At 40.0% G+C, this 18,878-nt stretch overlaps 1 protein-coding gene across 3 annotated transcripts in view; it reads right to left on the bottom strand.

Annotated features, from left to right (window-relative positions):
• The window catches only part of SLX4IP (SLX4 interacting protein), a 73,158-nt gene extending 54,606 nt beyond the window's left edge, over positions 1–18,552 (bottom strand). For 2 of the 3 annotated variants that reach the window (XR_008483967.1, XM_054290363.1), the window contains exons 1-3: positions 18,495–18,552; positions 17,144–17,278; positions 15,270–15,318 (exon numbers count right to left, since the gene is read on the bottom strand). Coding sequence is in view for 2 of the 3 variants with exons in the window: in XM_054290363.1 (XP_054146338.1) it covers positions 15,270–15,296 (27 nt within the window). In the remaining variant the exon portion in view is untranslated. Of the gene's footprint in view, positions 1–15,269; positions 15,319–17,143; positions 17,279–18,017; positions 18,306–18,494 lie in introns of those variants that run through there. The other variant, XM_054290364.1, reaches the window with a different exon arrangement.
• Between the last annotated feature and the right edge of the window lie 326 nt (positions 18,553–18,878).

Consider the following 18,878-nt stretch of genomic DNA (forward strand, 5'->3'; position numbering starts at 1 on the left):
CTATCACCAGTTCCTCACACAGACTGCTGAATATCCCTGTAGCCCCTCCCGTGCCCCCTACCCCCAGGCTCTGCTCCGTAAATAACAAAGATCTTCAGCAGGCTTTTTGCTTTTTGTTGTCTTATTTTCATTTTGTTTCAAGAAATCATCCCACCCTTTCTCCCAAACGGAACAGGCTCAATCTCCCCCCTTCTCATCAGCAGTGCAGCAGGGGCCACCAAGATCACAGGAGATCCCCTGTCAATTGAGGGTTTTCCTAAATGAAAAGTGAATCTAAAAACTGATTTTCCCAGAGGTGCATAACTTGGTGGGGAGATATATAAACCAAGGGCAAAGAGCTCATCACAAAACTCCATCTAGAATTACTGCTGCTTCTTAAAGCCTGGGATTTGTTGCAAAAGACTTGGATACATAGCTGGTAGATATGTCCAAAATAACACCTTTGCAGGGGAAAAAATAAGTCAAAAATTCAACTAATTTTTTACTAAACAAATTCTTAGCAGGAAATTCATCATTTAAGCTAAATGCTTACAATCTTGGAAAACAAAACTAGTATCAAGAATTTAATTTTAACTAACTGATAGAGATAGTTTTGCTGCCTCACTTTGTAAGATCTATTTATCATTTCTTCATCAAAGGAAATGAAACTGGACCAGACAGCAGAACAGGAATGATGAAACACATAAATTCTCTTTGTTCATATGCTGTTTAGGAAAACAGTATCTTAGGGTTTACTGGGCAAAAGATTAACTTAAATTTTAACAAAACATCTGGTTTGAGCGGTGCCGAGAAAGGGCAATAGAATTTACGCATTTAAGAGAGTGTTTAAGTCTTAAAAATAAAAACACAGTGATCTACAAACTGAAAGCTTTCCTAATCTCCTGCAGTAATATTGACACATTTATTAAATACTTTATTACAGTGACTAAAAATGCAGGTTTGCCTTTTAAGAGCTTCATATAAAAGCTTATTCTGTCAGGTGACTACCCCTAAAACTGAACTCCCCCAACAATTTCCCTTATCCATATTACAGTGCCTGCATTTTGAGATTTATTAAAGTCAGTATTATGGATCGATGAGCCATTATTTATATCTCTTAAGTAAAATACTCATAGAAAAACAAGCACTTCAGAATTGTAGAAGGTCATAGAAAAAGCTCAGGTGAAATATCTTAACCAAGTGCCCCTGAGATCACAGAATTAATTAATGGCAATTTTCTGAGGAGCAGTGGTAAGTTTAACTGATTTCACAGCCTACTTCTAACTAAACAAAAAATTCTTACCAAAGTCCTTCACATTTGTCTGATAAGTTTTGGAGATCGTTCTTTTTGTTACTTGCAAAGCCACAAAAATACATTGAAACTAAATTCATAAACATGTTAATAAATTATCTCTGAGAACAGAGATAAAGACACTATATAAACCCAAATATTTGTTACTTGAAACAGACATGTTGTCCATTAAAATGCTTTTATGCCATCTTACTCTTAACTCCATATATCTCCATACGAAGAACTTGTCTATCAGAACGTGTAATGCTCAGTCCTTTGTGATGAAAACGATCTGGCACTTAGATAATACCGCACATGACCACTGCACTTGCAGTTCCTGATGGTAAGAAGAATGCTGAAAACATGCATTAATTACACAAAAATAAGCAAAACAAAAATTCCCAGCTATGTTGAGGCCATGCCAGGTTCTCACAATAACTGAGGCTGAAAGAGATGTACATTCCTGTCGCTATAGCTAAATTCCTGTCAAAGAGTAGCTACAAAAGGTTACTTATGTATTGTACCTGTGCCTACCAATATCAAACAGGTATAAGTACAATATTTATGAAAATTATTGCTCCAATGGCCCTTTGAAGGTCTCAAAGCCAGCTGGGGAGAAAAACATCCTTTGTTTTACTAAAACCACAGTGATGATGCAAAATAACTCTTTGATCTATTATATATTTGAAAGCACTAAGCTAAATGCAGACAGTAATTGCTGACAAATCCCAGTAGTAAACAAACCAGTCTCACATTTTACATATTATCAAGAGGCTACAGAATTAATGGCTACAGCCAAAGAAATGTTGACACAGTTGCAGATTAAGCCTTAACATGCTGATCATGTTAAAAATACTGCACAAGAAATATTTTTCCACTTTGTAAAAAGCCAGACTGTTTACATGCGTAAGTGGCTGGAGATCTTGTTGTCTGTGTGTGGTCTCAACATTTCAGTATCATAACCATGAACATAAAGAGAAACAGCATGAAATAACCTATTATACTTACAATCAATGCCAGACTGCAAATATTAGAAGCACTGAGTTTCTGAAAACGAGCATTACAGCATACATGTACCTACATACAAAGTTTTTACCTCCTTTTCTACAATATAATAAAAAAACAGAAACAAAGCTTTTCTAAAAGTAAACAGAAGACTCATATTTCACAAAAATTAAGTTTTCTTCCCTTTACATTGCTTAGAAAGGAAAATAAAATTAAGAAAAAAATAACAAACATCTTCGCTAAAAGCCGAGACATTCTGAAACTATGGTAATTTCACTTGTATTGTTTTATCACATGAAATGTATTAAATTACTCTAATTTGTACACAAGTATACATATATCACAGCTCTAGTTCCTAATTGTCTTAAATGTCTAATCTGCTGATTCTTAGCTGATTTTTGCTAAAAATTGCTGTTACTAATTTATGTAGGAATCACTGGAAAAATCCCCTACAACAATTTTTTTTCTTTTTGCTAAAAAGCAAAGCCTTTCAGAGGAAAGAGAGCACTGTGAAATCACTAAGAAGATGCTCCCTGTACTACAGGGACACCAATTAGTAGCTTTACTATTCACACACAGCTAAGGACTGCTAATAGGTAAAGGGCATCAAACTGCCCCACCTTCCCATTCCCTAAGTCTAGCAATCAAACATGCAACTTTAAAGGGCAAATACGCAGAATAAACAAAATATATTTACTTCAATCACTCAATGCAAGAACTCTCAGTATTTTCCACACTAATTGACACTTCCTGCCACAGCCAGCAACAGAAAGCAGAGGCCCTCATCCTTCCAGCATCTATCTGTGAACCTCACTACCCATGGCTGAAATTCCTAAGATTTCAGTGGAAAAAAAAAAAAAAGGATTGAAAGTACAAGGTTGTACTGAGAATGCACTTGTCCAAAGGTTTGAGACAGATTTCTGGTCCTATTGTTCATTTGCATATTTGGGAAGGAGAAATAACTTATTAAGTTTTCCCATGTTCATACCCTATTGATAATTTAATACATGAACAGAAAGCAAAGTTCTTCAAAACAGTTTCTTCTCTAAAATTACAGGATTAATGTTAGAAGAGAAAAAAATCAGGAGCATAACTGATGGACAGAATGAACACTGGGGGATCATTCTAATTCCATTTGGGACACACATCCCTCATGAGGCTGAGTTTCTGTTCCATAAGCTTTTAAGAAAAACAAACATGTCACCGAAAGTCTTTCAAAGTACACTTCCCCAGTTAGAGAAGTGATTGAGGAGCCAATAGAAAGGCAATATGTCTGGAGGGTAATTCCCTGCAAACACAAACTGTAAATGACCCTTGCAAGGGGTCCTTCTGAGCTTCCTGCAGGAAGCAGCGTGGCTCTGACGCCGGGCAGAAGGGCAGGGCACTATCCCCATGCCACTCCTCGGAGGGGGCTCCTTGGCACAAGTGTCCCAGGGGCAGAGCCAAGCAGCACTGCAGGATTGCCTGGGCTGTCAGCCCGCCTCCTGGAGCCTGCCTGCTGGAACCCGTATTTTTGGGTAAATAAAGCATTATGCCGCACATTTCTTCAGTGTGGAATTATTTGTAAACATCCAGCTTTTGCTCCAGTGCAGAAATATTAATAGATTGGTTGAGGACAGCTGCAAACAAAGGAAGGCCTAAGAACTTATTTTGTTCAATGCCAGACTGCAAAATCTTCTGTACAAGTCACAGAGGGAAACTCCAGAACACACAAGCATTCTGTGGCAGATTGCCTTTTTCTTCAGGTACTGGAGTGCTCATTCCAGTCCCATCACCTGTTCGTGTGCAATCTGTTCCTCAGGAACTTAATGGCAATTTTTTGCATTTTTATGCTTATGATCTGCATTTATCTGCAATTTAAAAAGTCATACAGGCTCCCCTGCAATTCACCATCAGTCACACAGATGACAGCTGATGCCACAGTTACTCCCAGCCCATGGGACAGACCTTCCACAGCCTGTTCCATGACCCTGCCACTTTTCCCTTTACACCTTCCCCCTAGGTCTGTCTGATTTTTAAGCCCTTTTACAGTGCTGCTGTAAACATGACAATAACAACAAGGGAGATTTTCGCTGCTGAGAATGAGCCCTCACAGAAGGGAATTTTCACAGTGTTTTCACTTAGTGGAAAAACCTGGAATCCTCACCCATAACACATAGGAACCTCCATCACACAGCCCACAAGAAAACTACAAAGCCTTGCTGGTTTTCACCACACTAGTAAAGCAATGGGTAACACAGCATTTAAACTGAATTCTGTTTTAACAGATTTGGACTAATGTCTAACTACTTTAACATTTAAACAAGTAGCATATGGAGACTTTGAGGAAAACCAAAGCATTACTGAGAACACAAGGGAACTAATCCAAACATCTTGAGGGTCACTGAACTGACTTGCAGATGGTCAAATGAGAGAAGTGAGCAAGCCACTTGTTGATCAGGGCCTAAGCCAAATCTGTGTGGCAGTCCAAAGAGAAAGAAGGGGTATTTCAAAACCAGTACCAGTGTGATGGCAGCCAGCAGCAGCAGAGATCATTTGGATTAGGGCACTGCTACAGAGTAGATGCTCTTGGGGAATGAGCTTACCTTCTTAAGTACCATTATCCTGCCTTTTCTGAAACTACCACTTGCATCAAGTTAAAGTCACCAGTATCTCTGTGGATAAAATTCTTGAAGTATTCTCTCCTTCCAAGCTAGTTTCCTATCTGGAGCCCACAGTGAACATCATGTACTCTATTAGGTTTTAGCAGTCTGTGATCATCACTGGTACTCCTACCACTTTGTAACAGCTCAAATACCCTAGCCTACTTACAAATCTGGAAATTATCTTTTGCCAGCTTCATTTTCTCTGCTTGGAGTGTGAATGTTGCCTCATAATGGTAGATAAAAAAGTTACCTCCCCTTGTCACAGCACAGCTACCAACAAGAGAGCTTTAAGCGACTTTTTAGGTGTACAGCTTGAAATACTGCGATTCCTTGATGCTTGCCTAAGATAAAGAAAGGCAAGTTCTAATGATACCTGAGTATCATTTCACTTCTAAACTTACAATATTTTTTTATTGTATTCTTCATCTCTGGATTTTCCCTTCCCCAAATCTATATCATATTTCAAATAGGAATTTACAAAACCAGAATAAATCCCAACAGTTCCTACATGCTTAACAATGTAGGCCTCTCCAAAATAGCAACAACAAATGAACCATCTCTAATAACCCTACAGAAAATAGCTTCAAATTAGCAAAGAGTTTTCTGAACTATGTAGAATATGCTGAGCATCTGTAATTAAATCTCTTTCCAGTTCATAATCAAAAACTACCCCCTAGTTGTATCCTCCAAATATTCTACAAATCAAAATTCCTGCCAATTATCAGGGTGAAGGGATATAGACAAAGACACATTTTCCTTAACATTATTTTGTCCTTTGAGGTCATCTCTACACACCACCCCGCTTCCACCAAACAATAAAAGCAAAATTAAATATTCAGTTCAATTTAATGAACTACACATAAATTGACATATAAACATTTAAAACTAGTGACAAATTCTATCAATTTCCTGAAGACATCTATAAACCAATGTTGCTCTTTTATTCCACACATGGTAGCCAAAGATTTAATCACTGCTCTCTGCTATTCAGCTATTTTATGTTATGCATCAAACTCTCTGTAGTCATTGTTTGAGATGAGAATATGTTGTTGTTTGATTGCTCTTTTAAATTATGGGATTAATTTTCAACTTTTGATGTGTCAGGCTTAATCCTATCATCCAAGTTGTTTGTAAATTCCCTGAACCATGGATTGTGACTGTGTCAGTTTAACACCCAGGCAAATAAGAACCAGAGACTTGCAGACAATACCACAGAGGGAATGAATAACTCTTTGTACGTTTGTTTTCCACTGCTGAAGATTACCTTATTATGGCAGGGCAGCACACTCTGGTCCAGCTCAATGACTCTCCTTCCTATTTTTATGCAAGAGGAATGTCAAAATAAAGAAGGGAAAGTTATATTCTGCATGACCCTACTAACTGTCACATCCTAGGATTTTGGCATTGAACAGAGCCTCTTTAATGGCCCAAGAGTTAGCTCTTCCCCAACTCTTAAGTTCAGCAAATATTTTCTGTTCAGATCTATAGGTTGCTCTTCTCTCAGACTTTATCTGCATGATACAAAGCAGGATAAACCACAGCCCTGTATATTTGGTCCATTATGAGTGCTATTAAATCATTGGGCTATTCAATGAACAAAGACACTCGTCAGAGTTTACAACAGGAGAGCACTGGCTCAAGCTTGAAAGGCTGTATTTAACTATACCTTATATAAACTATTGTTTCACCAGCTGAGTGGTGTCAGATACGCCAGGCATTGCACTAATCCTGGAAACTAAGCAGGGATGTGCAAAGAGGACCTTGCACACAGAACAGAGCTTTGTTTGGCTTACTTACCACATAACTTTTTGAAGTAAAATGAGGATAAAATTATTGAAGTAACTTTGACAAACCTCAGTCATCAATGATATGAAAATGCTGAGAAAATGTTCTGTGGCTATGACACATTTTCTTGGGTGGAAACCACTGTGTCATTCTTCCTTATCTCTGTTCCCACTCTCCCTCGAGACTAACAACTGACTATTCTGCAACCAGCTTTGATAAAACATTTTTACGGTGATTCTCCACTTGAATGCTATCTCATATTACACAGCAAGTTACACAGAAAAAGGAATAAAATCTCAGTTTTTCCAAATTCAGGATTTCCTGCAAGAGGATCTGTCTGTAAAACACACCTATAGCAAAACCAGCAAAGAACCCTCAGTGAAGGTCAAAGACAAAAAAGTACAAACCCAAGAAAAATGGCACTTGCCCTTAAGGCTTCATAATGGACCCTACTCCCCTAGCAAAGTGTACACAGCCAAGAGTAAAACACAGTAGTGCAGATTTTGGTGGTTCAAAACGTCAGCACCCAGTATAGATCTGAAAAGCTTTCAGTTAGTTGCAAACACCGCTGTGTACTAAGAAGGCAGAGCTGCCTCTCGCGTAGGCTTCATTCAAAGCCCTGCACTCCCTGGAGCAGGGAAATAAAGAACAGGGCAGCTCCACACGGCAAGGGCCAGACACCAGGGCCTGGCAAGAGCCACCTTCACTCAGCCATCTCTCTCTGAGGAAATGAACACACGCAGCTGACCTGACTCCCAGGCCTTATTGAGAGGCGTTTATGCTTTCTGCCCTTTGGCCAAGCAACATCACACAAAGGCAGGAGATGGATTCTGTAAAAAACAACACCGCACAACAACAGAAGGGCTCAGATGCAGACACACTGTACAGGAATTGTGTTCTGCAGTGAGAGTTCTCCTCTGTCAATCGTGAGACCTCTTCACTCCATTTTGGGGCTTGAATTTCTAAGGGGTTTTTAACATTATTACTCAATTTCTTTATTAGATCTGCAACTGCCTTTCCATTACAACACTACTTGTGGTAATGAAAACGGTGGAGAGGTATTCAGGGGATAAAACAAACACCACCATGCAAACAAGCCATGACTTTCCCATATGTAATTTGCTGACAAAGTTTGTATGACTGATTTTAAAACAGCTAAGAAATCTATCTTACTTCTACCTTTTTAAAAAAATCTTAAGATAATTTTCAATTCTGATGAGACCATTCTTTTTCAAGCTAGGCAAGTTTTTAACACAAAATAAACTCATGATGTTCATCATCTAAGATAAAATTAATCAGTTGGAAAATAAATGGGAAAAAAGCCCAAGCAGAAGTGAAGATGTAATAAATAAATAAAAAAACATAGGAGTTTGCATGTTAAATTTTAAAGCATGAATTACTTAGCCAACATCTATTTATATTAGTCGTTACTGTAGCAAGTTTCAATCATACATGTTAGGTGACTTTCTTAAGCATTGTGTGTCAGAAATATTTCCAGTCAAAAAAGAGGGAAACTAGGTAAAGACAAAAATCACCAGTCAAACTCCCAATCATGTAAGAGTCAGTGACACATCCTACACTACCCTACATTCAAATCCTTGGTGAGAACCTTTTTCTGCCTTATAACATAAAATCATCCACATGCAACAGGGTTTTTTCATATTTCTATTTTAATTCACCCATCCTTTCACAGTCCCTGGGGAACCACAAGTCAGCAATGCAGAGGATTTAATTGTCCTTGTTTCACACTGGAATTAAAATCCATTTATATTTTATTATTTGGCTGTATTCCTTTTCCATATTTTTCCAACCTAACTTCCTTACACACTGACATTACAGACAAACACAATACATTAAAAACACAGATAAACTGGACTGAGAAGGACCATTTATGGAATGAATTAGCATGTCCTCAGTTAAGCTACAGCATGCTACCAATACACTTCTACAGGCTCTGATCCAAAACACATGGACTCCAGTGAGGTTTGGGTCAGATCCACTGCAAAAAGAACTTAATTCAGTAGTGGTAAATTGAATCCAAAATGTATAATTTGATTAGAAATCACTTCAAGTAACGCTGTGAAGAATGTTGGTGACTGCTTCACAGCTCATACAGATTTTAGTTCTTAAACTATTATTAAAAGAAGTCTGGAATTCCAATTTTTTCCAACCACACTGTCGCACTTAATTGGGCAGCTGTCAACTGTTAGAAAATAACTGCAGCATCATCTCTTTTAGAAGAACTAGTGTGGGAAGTGAAACACTTCATGGGAGCTGAACTTTCTGGAGTCATGGTAATGAATCTGTTTTCATCAGGTGACCATGAGTCACCGTTTTATCAGCAGTTTAAAGGGTTTTCACAAGAGCTGAGCGTCATAGGTGCCCGTGCACAGCCATGACTGCAGCACCACAACCAAACAGGGGCCATGTGCTCTGATACCATTAGTCAAGGAAAAGTCTGGCTACTGACTCAAGAAAAATACTGCAAAGTCATGGCTGAGTAAGCTCTGCAGGGAGCACAAAATGTCCCCAAACTGGAACACAAAATGTCCAGAAACAAAGCTTTTCTTTGAGAATTGAAACTAAGAAATAATTTCGCTATTAAAAATAGATGCCTTTTAAGGAAGTTGTGAACTACACAAATTAACCATCAGGAAAGAACGAAAATGTGTTGTCAGTCACTCTTTTCCCATTTACTCCACAATCCTGTCAGAATACACTCTTACACCAAATATTCAGATAGCTCCCACATACTAGAATCCATCTACATTGTCCAAAGGAAAGAGAGGCTACATGACAAATTACCAAAAAATATTATAATAAATTTTCATTATCATACCATCAAGAACAAAATCTGCATTTGCCCATCACGAAACTGTTTGTACCAGGTGGTGCATGAAACATGGCTCTCTCTACCTCCCAGCCTACTAACCTCCATCTGAACCCAGTGGAAAGAATTGAAGAATGTCACCTACAGTGTAAGCTGAAGCCTCTCCCAGGACCTAAAGACACTCGGTGACCCCATGCAGCATCGCTGCTAAGCCCTCATGTTTTGCTGGACTCAGGGAGATTCAAGTCTCCTTCCAAGTTTCCCATCCTTTCTTCCTTCAGGGCTGGACTCTGGGGTCAAGCAGGCAGCACCACCAGGATCTCCACAAAGCCAACAGTGGAGGTGTAAAATCTGGCAGCGCTGGTCAGAAATAAAGCACATGGCAAATATCATGGAATTTACATATCTGAATTAATTAGATTAAAAAAAACACCCCACATTACTTAGTATGGTGGGTATTTAGAATCCCATATCACTGCCCCATCAGTATAGTGCTCACAGTTAGCAAAAAAACTGATTTTTATGCAGAAGTGGTACTTTAAAAACTAATCAGATTTGAATTACCAAAAGAAGTAATGCAAGTTGAATGATCCTTTTATTCCTTATTTGAAGTGATCCCCATGAAAGCAGTGTTTCCACTATTGTTGTTTATCCCTCTGGCTTCCTATTCCTTTCTCCTTCTGCTAACACTTTAATCTCTCAACTCTTCATCCACTCATCATTTCCCTAGGCTTGAAAATTAATCCTCTGAGGTCAGTGAGGAAACTTCCATTGACTCCAGGAGATTTAGAATTATATTGTACACTTAATTTTCCTCCCCCTTCTACCTCCCAACTTCCTCTTTTGTTTCTTCTGGAACTTATTTACTCATCCCTTTAGCTGTTCCATGTCTGGTCCCATAAAATTGGGAATTTACTGGAGCATTGAGAAAGAGAACTAAATAGATGTCCCTCCAGCCATTATTATTGTTTGCACTTCCTATTTTAAGTCACATTCCCTCCTGCCCCTTTTTCATCATCTTCTTTAAGACTTCTAAGCCCTTTTAGACAAGTGTCCCATATTATCTGTTTATACAGAAACAAATATGACAGTGAGTGAAGTGTGATGCTACTTGATAATGCCAATTTCAACCACCTGTATTTCCAGCTGTTCTGAGCAATACCACTTCAGGAAAGTTCCATCTCTAGAAAACCACTATTTAATGGTTAACGTAACCATGTCTTCGTTTTTAAAGACCCAAACAGCAAATATAAGAACACACAATACTTGCAAAACTCAACAACCCTTAATCTGTTTAGAGAACACCAGCACCTCGGTTTTAGATTTAGAATCCTTTAGGAAATTCTATTTAAATCACAGAAACCTAATCTTAGCATGTTTCTATTGAAACATTTGAGTACTCCAACCACAGGAATTTCACATAAAAATATCTTCATTTTGCAGTGAAGGGGAAAAGAAATGAACATCAGATACTGTATTTATTGGTTAATTTAACTAAGTACTCTCAAAAAAGACTAATTCTCAAACCAAAACTCAGAATGCTAACACGCTCACAACTATGTACACAAAAAAGCAGCTGCAGAATCAGTCTCATAACTCTGAGCAGTCACATTATATAAAAATTTACTTTAAATATAAACAGCATTCCTTATCCTTGCTCTCCACTTGAGAGCACTGCACTCATGTATCTGTGGACTTAATATAGAAGTAAACACATCTGTTATTCCTAATCACTCACTAGATCGGATAAGAGATAAATAAAAAAGCAGGTAAGAAAACCTACTCATCTCCAGAGTTGTTTTCTCTCCAAACAACTCCCAAGAAGAAGAAAACACATCATTTTCTCACAAAAATATTCTGGCTTAATGGTATATTTACAGGAAAATAGATCAGCTAACTCGATGGACATTTTCACAGAAATGTGCACTTTAGTCTGCCAAGCCCTCTGAGATGTCACCAAGAATCATCCAGATGGGCACAACTGGTGGAGAAATCTTTGCCAATGTACTGTCACTGTATTACATTTCAGCTGGTGGCTAAAAAAAAAACCATTGCAAATATCATAATTAAGTCCCATCTTGTTTTTCCACACCCAAGCCAACCCACAGGTGTGTGAGCAGACCCCAGAATGGCCCAGCCAGGGCTGTCAGTCCATACGGGGACACTGTCTGACAGGAACAGGCCTTTCCCCTTCCTTCTACCTGCTCTTCCAGCCTATAATGTGTTCTTTTGCTACACACATTTTCTTTCATGGAGCACTCCTAAGTTCAAAAGACAGATGTTAGGATGCCTTTGGTTTTAAGTCAGTTTCTTAATGATTACATTAAGATACATCAATGTAAAAAAAACAAAGTATACAAACTGATCACATTATGATCCCACTGTCATCTTCCTGTCCAATCATTACCAGTATTTCCATCTTTGCTCCCAATATGAAACAAAAAGCTGTGCTTGCTGTTTCAAATGAACTTGCCACTTAAAGCAAGCAAAAAATTAGTAGGAAGGATCAAAAAAGTTACATAAATGTCCAGCATGCAGTAATTTAAATTGGTAACAAGGAGCAACAATGCTAAAAAATCAATTGCCGAGTGAGCTGGATGACCAACCAGAGGGAACACTAAAACTACAATGATCTTAATCCAAGGCCTACAAATTGGAGACAGAACAGTGCTCCAAGTAGGAAACAAAGCTTTCCTTTGAGCTGAGCTATTGAAATGCAGTAACAAGTTACTCTTCTCTCTTTGGCAAATGAACAAATTGCAGAAAACAGTAAATGAAATTTTTCTATTGAAGCCATAAAAATTACTATATTTAGTTCTGCAGCTTGGCATGAACAAAGTCAATTTACACAATTCTGGAAGAGGAATTCTTTCTACTTTGTCCAAAGTTTTAAACAAGGCCCTAGTGATATTATTTTTGAAATCCATATAGAGTTCAAGATTTTGCTTTAAGCCTCACCAATTAAAGTTAAGATTTATTTCTCAGAACAGCAATAAAATATTTTAGCAACACAGAGAAAGATTAATTAAATTCATATGGTGGGGGGTATTTTACCATGCAATGTTTATGAAATATCAATATAAAATAGAAAATTGATGATCAAATTAACTTGCATGAATTATTATCTATTGCAAATGATAAGACTGTATCATCCACCTGCTTGGTAGGTGAAGAATGTGTGTTTAGGACCTAATGTAGTTTCTGTGTTAAGGTGTAAAGCTACTTTACTGCATCAATTAGTTTATTTCGATCTCTCTTAACGGCCCGTAAAGCCAAGTTTATGCTCGCCTCTCAAAAACAGGCCAACTGCTCCCTCCTCTGGAAGTCACCGACCATTGCACCGGGGTGCCGAGATGCGCAGATAAAACGCGCATCAATCAGAAGCTAAATTAAATTACAGGGGGTTTCCACTCAATCACTTGATAGTCGGCTAAGATTTGACAGACTGATAACCTGCGCTTTTCATTCTCTTACCAGAAAGATTCACATACACAGGTTTACAAAATCTAAAAGCTTAAAAGTAGAGAATGTAGAAGACAAGGTGGGGCACCTGAAACATGGAATCATGGGGTGGTTTGGGTTCAAAGGGACCTCAGAAACCATCCCTTCTCCAGTTCTAACGTCCTGCCAGGGCCAGGGACACCCTCCACTAGACCAGATCAGGCTGGATGGGGCTCTGAGTGGCCTTGGACACTTCAAGGGATGGGGCACCCACAACTTCTCTGGGCTACCTGTTCCAGTTGTCACCATCCTCACAAGGAAAAATTTCTTCCTAATATCTCATCTAAACCCACTCTCCTTCAGTTTAAAGCCATTCCCCTTTCCCTGTCACTACATGCTCTAGGAAATAGCCCCTTTGCACCTTTCTTGTAGGCTCCTTTCAGGTACTAGAAGGCCACAATTAGGTCACCCTGAAGCCCTCTCCAGGCTGAACAACCCCAATTCTCTCAGCCTTTCCTCACAGGAGAGGGGCTCCATCTTCATGTCCCTCCTTGGACTTGCTCCAACACATCTGTCCTGAACATTTTCAGACTCAGTAAAATACTCCCATCAGCTTTAAACACAAGGAATCTAAAAGAATAGAATATTCTCTGTACTTTGCCTGCAGTGACAAGTAGGAATAGTGTTTAATGGAGAATCTATTGCATGGGGATCCTCTGTGCAAAACTTACCTGAAAGCTGAAAAGTCTTAAAAAATGAAATACAAATCCAGTGTGTTTAAAGAAGCAAAACTTGACAAACAAAATCCGTGACCTAATAAGTAAAATGTTAATCTGTGCACAAAGTGAATTTCAATCAGGTCAAGGTAAAGTTAATTTTCAGCATTTGGTACATGCAAAACCTTAAAAACTTACTCTCATTTCTCACCTACTGTAAGAAAGAAAAAGCTGCATTCCATTATCATTTTCAAAAGCTTTATCTGTGATACTCTTACCTACAGACATGCTCAATGAGAACCTAGCCCTGCTCAGGCAGTCAGGGATGCTAAACTCAGCGATTGCAAGGTCCATGCTGAATACCAGTTACACATCCCTGCTGAATAATGAAGCTGTAATGATGCACGTCAGAAACCAAGAGTCTGCAGGCTTTATATTGAGTGAAGACATGCCAACTCACACCACTTTTTTTATTGGGCACTTACATGAATATTGATGATATCAAGAGTTCTCAGCTGAGAAAAGCAATGCCTTCAGCCTCAGCTCCTGTTGTTATCCACATCAGTGGTGCACAGACTCAGAGTATCAGCTAAAATGTGCTCAAAATCAAATATATTTCTCCTCTAAGTCCCTCTATCAACTCAGCAGCAGTGAATAACATGATACTGTTATCCTTCGGGAGGTTTACAGTCCTGTTAAATAGTAAAAATATAAAGCAAACATGCCACTAAATGACAGCGGTTTTCCTTGGAAAAGAACATGCAGCACACAAAAATTAAATGCCTGGTGTTCTCATTAAACAGGTTGGTTGCCCACAAAACCAAGCTTTGACAGCTTCCACAGCCTGATCACTCAGGAAGGATTTTGCAGTTGCCCTCCAAAAAATTCCAAGCATACCCACAGAAGAAAAATCTGTTGTGTTCTGAAAACTCCTGGAAAAACACTTCCAAGAGAATAATATGTTGTGCTAATCACAATTAGGTTTATTTATTGATTAGCTAGTATAGTTACAGTAGTAGAATTATGAAGTGTTATGTTTATTACAGAATGTTTTGAAAAGTTTTGCTCTTCAGCTCATAACTAAAAGTATGGGACTGTTTGCAAAATGAACTTCAATAGCATTTTATTGCACACGAAACAATCAATCCCTCAAAATGGAAAAAGAGGCAGAAACAAATAAATTAATACTTTAGGAACATTGCTACAACTTAAACCAGGAACCCTCAGAACTGGGAAGTACATAAATAGCATTACAAGATCACAGTAAGAAAAGAATCCACCCAAAATTTTACTTCAGGTAGCAAAATAGTGTTTTATTGAGAATTCATGCAGTTTCTAATTCTCGCTGCACAACTGATCACTTTTAGTCACAGCCTTTTAATCCTCAGCTGACCCCAGACACACTCTGCCATGATACAGCAGCAATTCCAAGTTTGCTTCCAGAGGGAGAGAAAAGCTCATATAAGGTATGCTACCATGACCAGAAACCTGAAGGATGCACTTTTAGTATCAACAGACACATTCTAAGCAGTATTACAGACTTATTATTTTTTGTAAAGCTATGACATTCTGCTTACCTTAATGACAAATTTGTTGGATGCCATGATAGGTCAGTGGAAGCTGGTCCTATAAAGAAACCAATTAAAAGTGATCTCTACAGAAATTGAGAATGAATTTCACACCTGTGGCCCATTCCTTCATGACTACTGTTCTTCAAACTGTACACTCTGATTTTAAAAAAACAAGGGAAATTCTTGTTTAAAGGACAATTACTTAGCTACCTGTGTTGGTTTCTTTAATTGAACCTCACAGGAAACACAAACTTAGAACTCTCTCAAGTAAGAAACTATAGTTTTTGGCTCGCCTGGTATCCATCCATACACGTTATGTATATTTAAAATTTTATATTACACACATAAAGCAGCGTAACCCAACTCCCATGGTGGTTGCACAAAAGTAAAGTGAACTTAGAACTTCCTCCTCCCTTGCTTATCCCAAACAGGACCTAAATCACTCAATTTGGGATCCTAAGTGAAAACATTAAAAATTGAGGAATGTGTACACATTTCTCATTGCATACTTCAAATCATTAAGTACTGTGAGAGAGCTGTCAAATTTCAGGACCCAAGTCAGGTTGGGGATATGTGTTTCTGTCAGGCACGACACTTACATGTTTCAAAATGCAGTTGTTATCACTGTTTGACTTCAAAAAAAGTGCAAACCAAGATAAACCCCCACTTTAAAACTACACAGTGTAGCACAGATGATTTTAATCTTAGGATCTCCAACAGTCCTGCACACAGAAGCTGAAATACCATCATGCCTTGTGCCATGCTGCTATCATTCTCCCTTGCACCAAACAGCCCTGGAAACGTCTCCATTTTATCAGATTAAATCCTGACAACTTTACTGATGGCAATTTTGAGAAACACAATGGAAGGAACAGAGCTCTGGACCACTTCAAACATCCTAGTTCAGTTCAGTCATGTAGTAAATTCAGCTGAACTTACCCTGGATCACTCATTTCTTTCTGGTAGCAATTTACTTTCCAGAATAATACTGTTGCACATGTCTGCTACTACTCATGTGAGAACTGCTGGCAGGCAGCAATCCCCTCCAAATACAATTTACAAAATAATAGAAGAAAAACATAAAAAGGAAAAGGACGCACAAGAAAAGTTAGCTTTGGTTCAGTTTGCTCTTCCTGGGAGTAAGCTGACTTTGGGACTTTGCCAACTACCCCATTCTTTGCACTGACCACACAGATAAGACAAAGGAAATAGAGCAGACAGACAAAATGTAAGCAAATCCGCAGAACACAAAAAGGAAAATATTTTATGTGTGAACCATCAGGGAAATCACTGAAGTGACACAGGTGAAAAAATACTCAATACTAAGGCATCAGAAGATGAGGAAAACCACTCATCAATTGTTCAAGAAAAAAACAACAACTAGTCCCAAAACAACTAACCCCAAAATACTTTGCCATTTCCTGTGTTTAAAAAAAACACCAAACACACAAATCTGTTACAACTGCTACTGTTAGACAGCAAGATTCTGTCTCATGGAATGCTTTTTGTGTTGCAAACCTCTAAAGTAAGCGCCACATAAGGACATATGAAGTTAAGCAAATATGGCAGAAAAACTCCTCACAAGACTATATATACATATATATATGTGTGTGTACAAAAAACAAGTCCTGATGTGGGATGTGTAGTACTCCAAGGCCTAAAATGTTGATACAACCTGTGCATGAAGACATGATTTAGAATCAAACACATAGGTTGCCTGTAGCTAGAGTGAGACACACTTTAAAAATAATGCGGCAGAATATCTTTCTTTCCTAAATTTGAGTCAAATGGAGCAGTGGGGTCTCCGGAGAAGCCAGAAAACACGGTGACCCAGAGAGCAAGCTCAGGTGTCCTCTGCCAGCTGATGATCAGCATCTTACCTTAGCAAAGCAGCTTCCTGTGGTGAGCAAATGCAGAGCTCAGAGGGAGGAGGAACTGAAAACTCCTGGCACACACTTGGAGATACAGCAGCAAGCTTCACACACGGCCCATCCCCGGGTGGGGAGAGGGGGCACCTGAGGACAGCAGAAACAAACAAGCGCTCACTAAGGAACTCTGTAGGGTAAGTTGATATTAACTATTTTTGTAGTATGAAATGAACTATCACAACATAAAAAAAACCTTTCCCGTCCAGCACTAGTCAGTTTCCAGGAGTGGATCCTAAGCTTGGGGTGAGCAGTGCAATGCTCAGCTACTCACACATCCCCTAAAGCATCCCCAGTGCTGAAAAGACACACCACAATCTTCCCATTTGCCATTCAGGATTTCTATGCCCACTGCTGCCAATTACTCCACTTAGCCCTTGAAAAATACTCTTCCAGCCAGTCAGCGCCTTTTCTCCTCATTGTTGTTCACACTCCTTCATTCACAAACTGCCCATTCACCTTTAAGGCTCAATAAGTCACCACAGAACTACCTAGAACTAGAGGGAGGAGAGGTTCTGAGGAGCACCAGAGAGCCACAAACAGGCACTATTACCTTTTTTAACTTTTGTGGAACAGTTGAATGCAATTAACACTGAAAAATTACTATAGAATTAAAAAATTATACTACTTTCTGCGTGAAGATCAGACATTAAATACTTGTCTTTTGGCTACAGTCAAAAACTCTGCAACTATAAACGAAATTGAAAACAAACCCATTCAATAACAAATGAATATAAAACGAGATATCCTTGACTGACTGCATGAGTAGAGAGAAGAGTGAACACAGGAGAAGTATAAGTGTATTCACAGGAGTATTTCTTGTACTTACAGGAGTGAATACAGAAAAGTGACTACAGGAAAGCAGAAGAGCTAAGGAAAAGCGGAGGTCAGGGAACAAAGTTATTTGAACTTGTTTTGGCCGGGGCACTTCTGCCCGCCCACAGGAAGCCTCAGACGGCTGGGCGAAGGTGTAAGGCGGAGTGGCTACAGTAGCAGGTATGCAAGGAAGAAAAATCTGAGATATATACACGTATTTTTCTGCCTGGCCAGGCTGGGCGGGGGTGAGGAACGGGACAGAGCGGCTGAGGTGACGCCGGAGGCGGCGGCTGAGGCAGGCTCGGTGGGAGCCAGCCGGCCGGCACCACCGCCATAGTCCCGGGTGCCCGAGCCTCCCCTCAGAGGTTTAACCTAGGAGAGGCGCAAAGCCAGAGCCCAAGGCACGACCACGCGAGGCGGGCGGCATTAAGTAGCCGCGTCCGTACCCCTCCCCACGCCGTGCCCGCCTCCCGCCGCTCCTCTGCCCTACCCAAAATGGCCGCGCCCGTCGCCGCCGCCCGCCCCGCGCTGCCCGCACGCAAAATGGCCGCCGGCGGCTGAGGCGGGCCGCGCCGCCAGTGACGCTGCGCGCGGCTAATGGCGGGCGCGAGGGGCGGCGCGGCACGTCCGGGGCCGTGCTTCCCGCAGCGCTTCTCCTTCCTGCCGGGGCGCGTTTGAACGCGTGAGGGCCGGGCGAGTGCTCTCCTCCCCGGGAAGGCTCCTCGGTAGCACCTTCCTCACTCAGTCGCTCGCTCCCGGGGCGGGGACACGCCTCAGGTGCGCCGTGCCCGCGGTCTGTGCCCTCAGCCGCCCGCGCCTCAAGGTGGCTGGGTCCGGGGAAGGAGGAGGAGTGGGCCGTGGGGGCTCCGTAGCG

Source organism: Melozone crissalis, unplaced genomic scaffold (assembly GCF_028551555.1).
Source record: "Melozone crissalis strain CALT ecotype California unplaced genomic scaffold, PUWL_Pcris_2 ptg000081l_1, whole genome shotgun sequence".
In the NCBI taxonomy this organism is placed as follows: domain Eukaryota; kingdom Metazoa; phylum Chordata; class Aves; order Passeriformes; family Passerellidae; genus Melozone; species Melozone crissalis.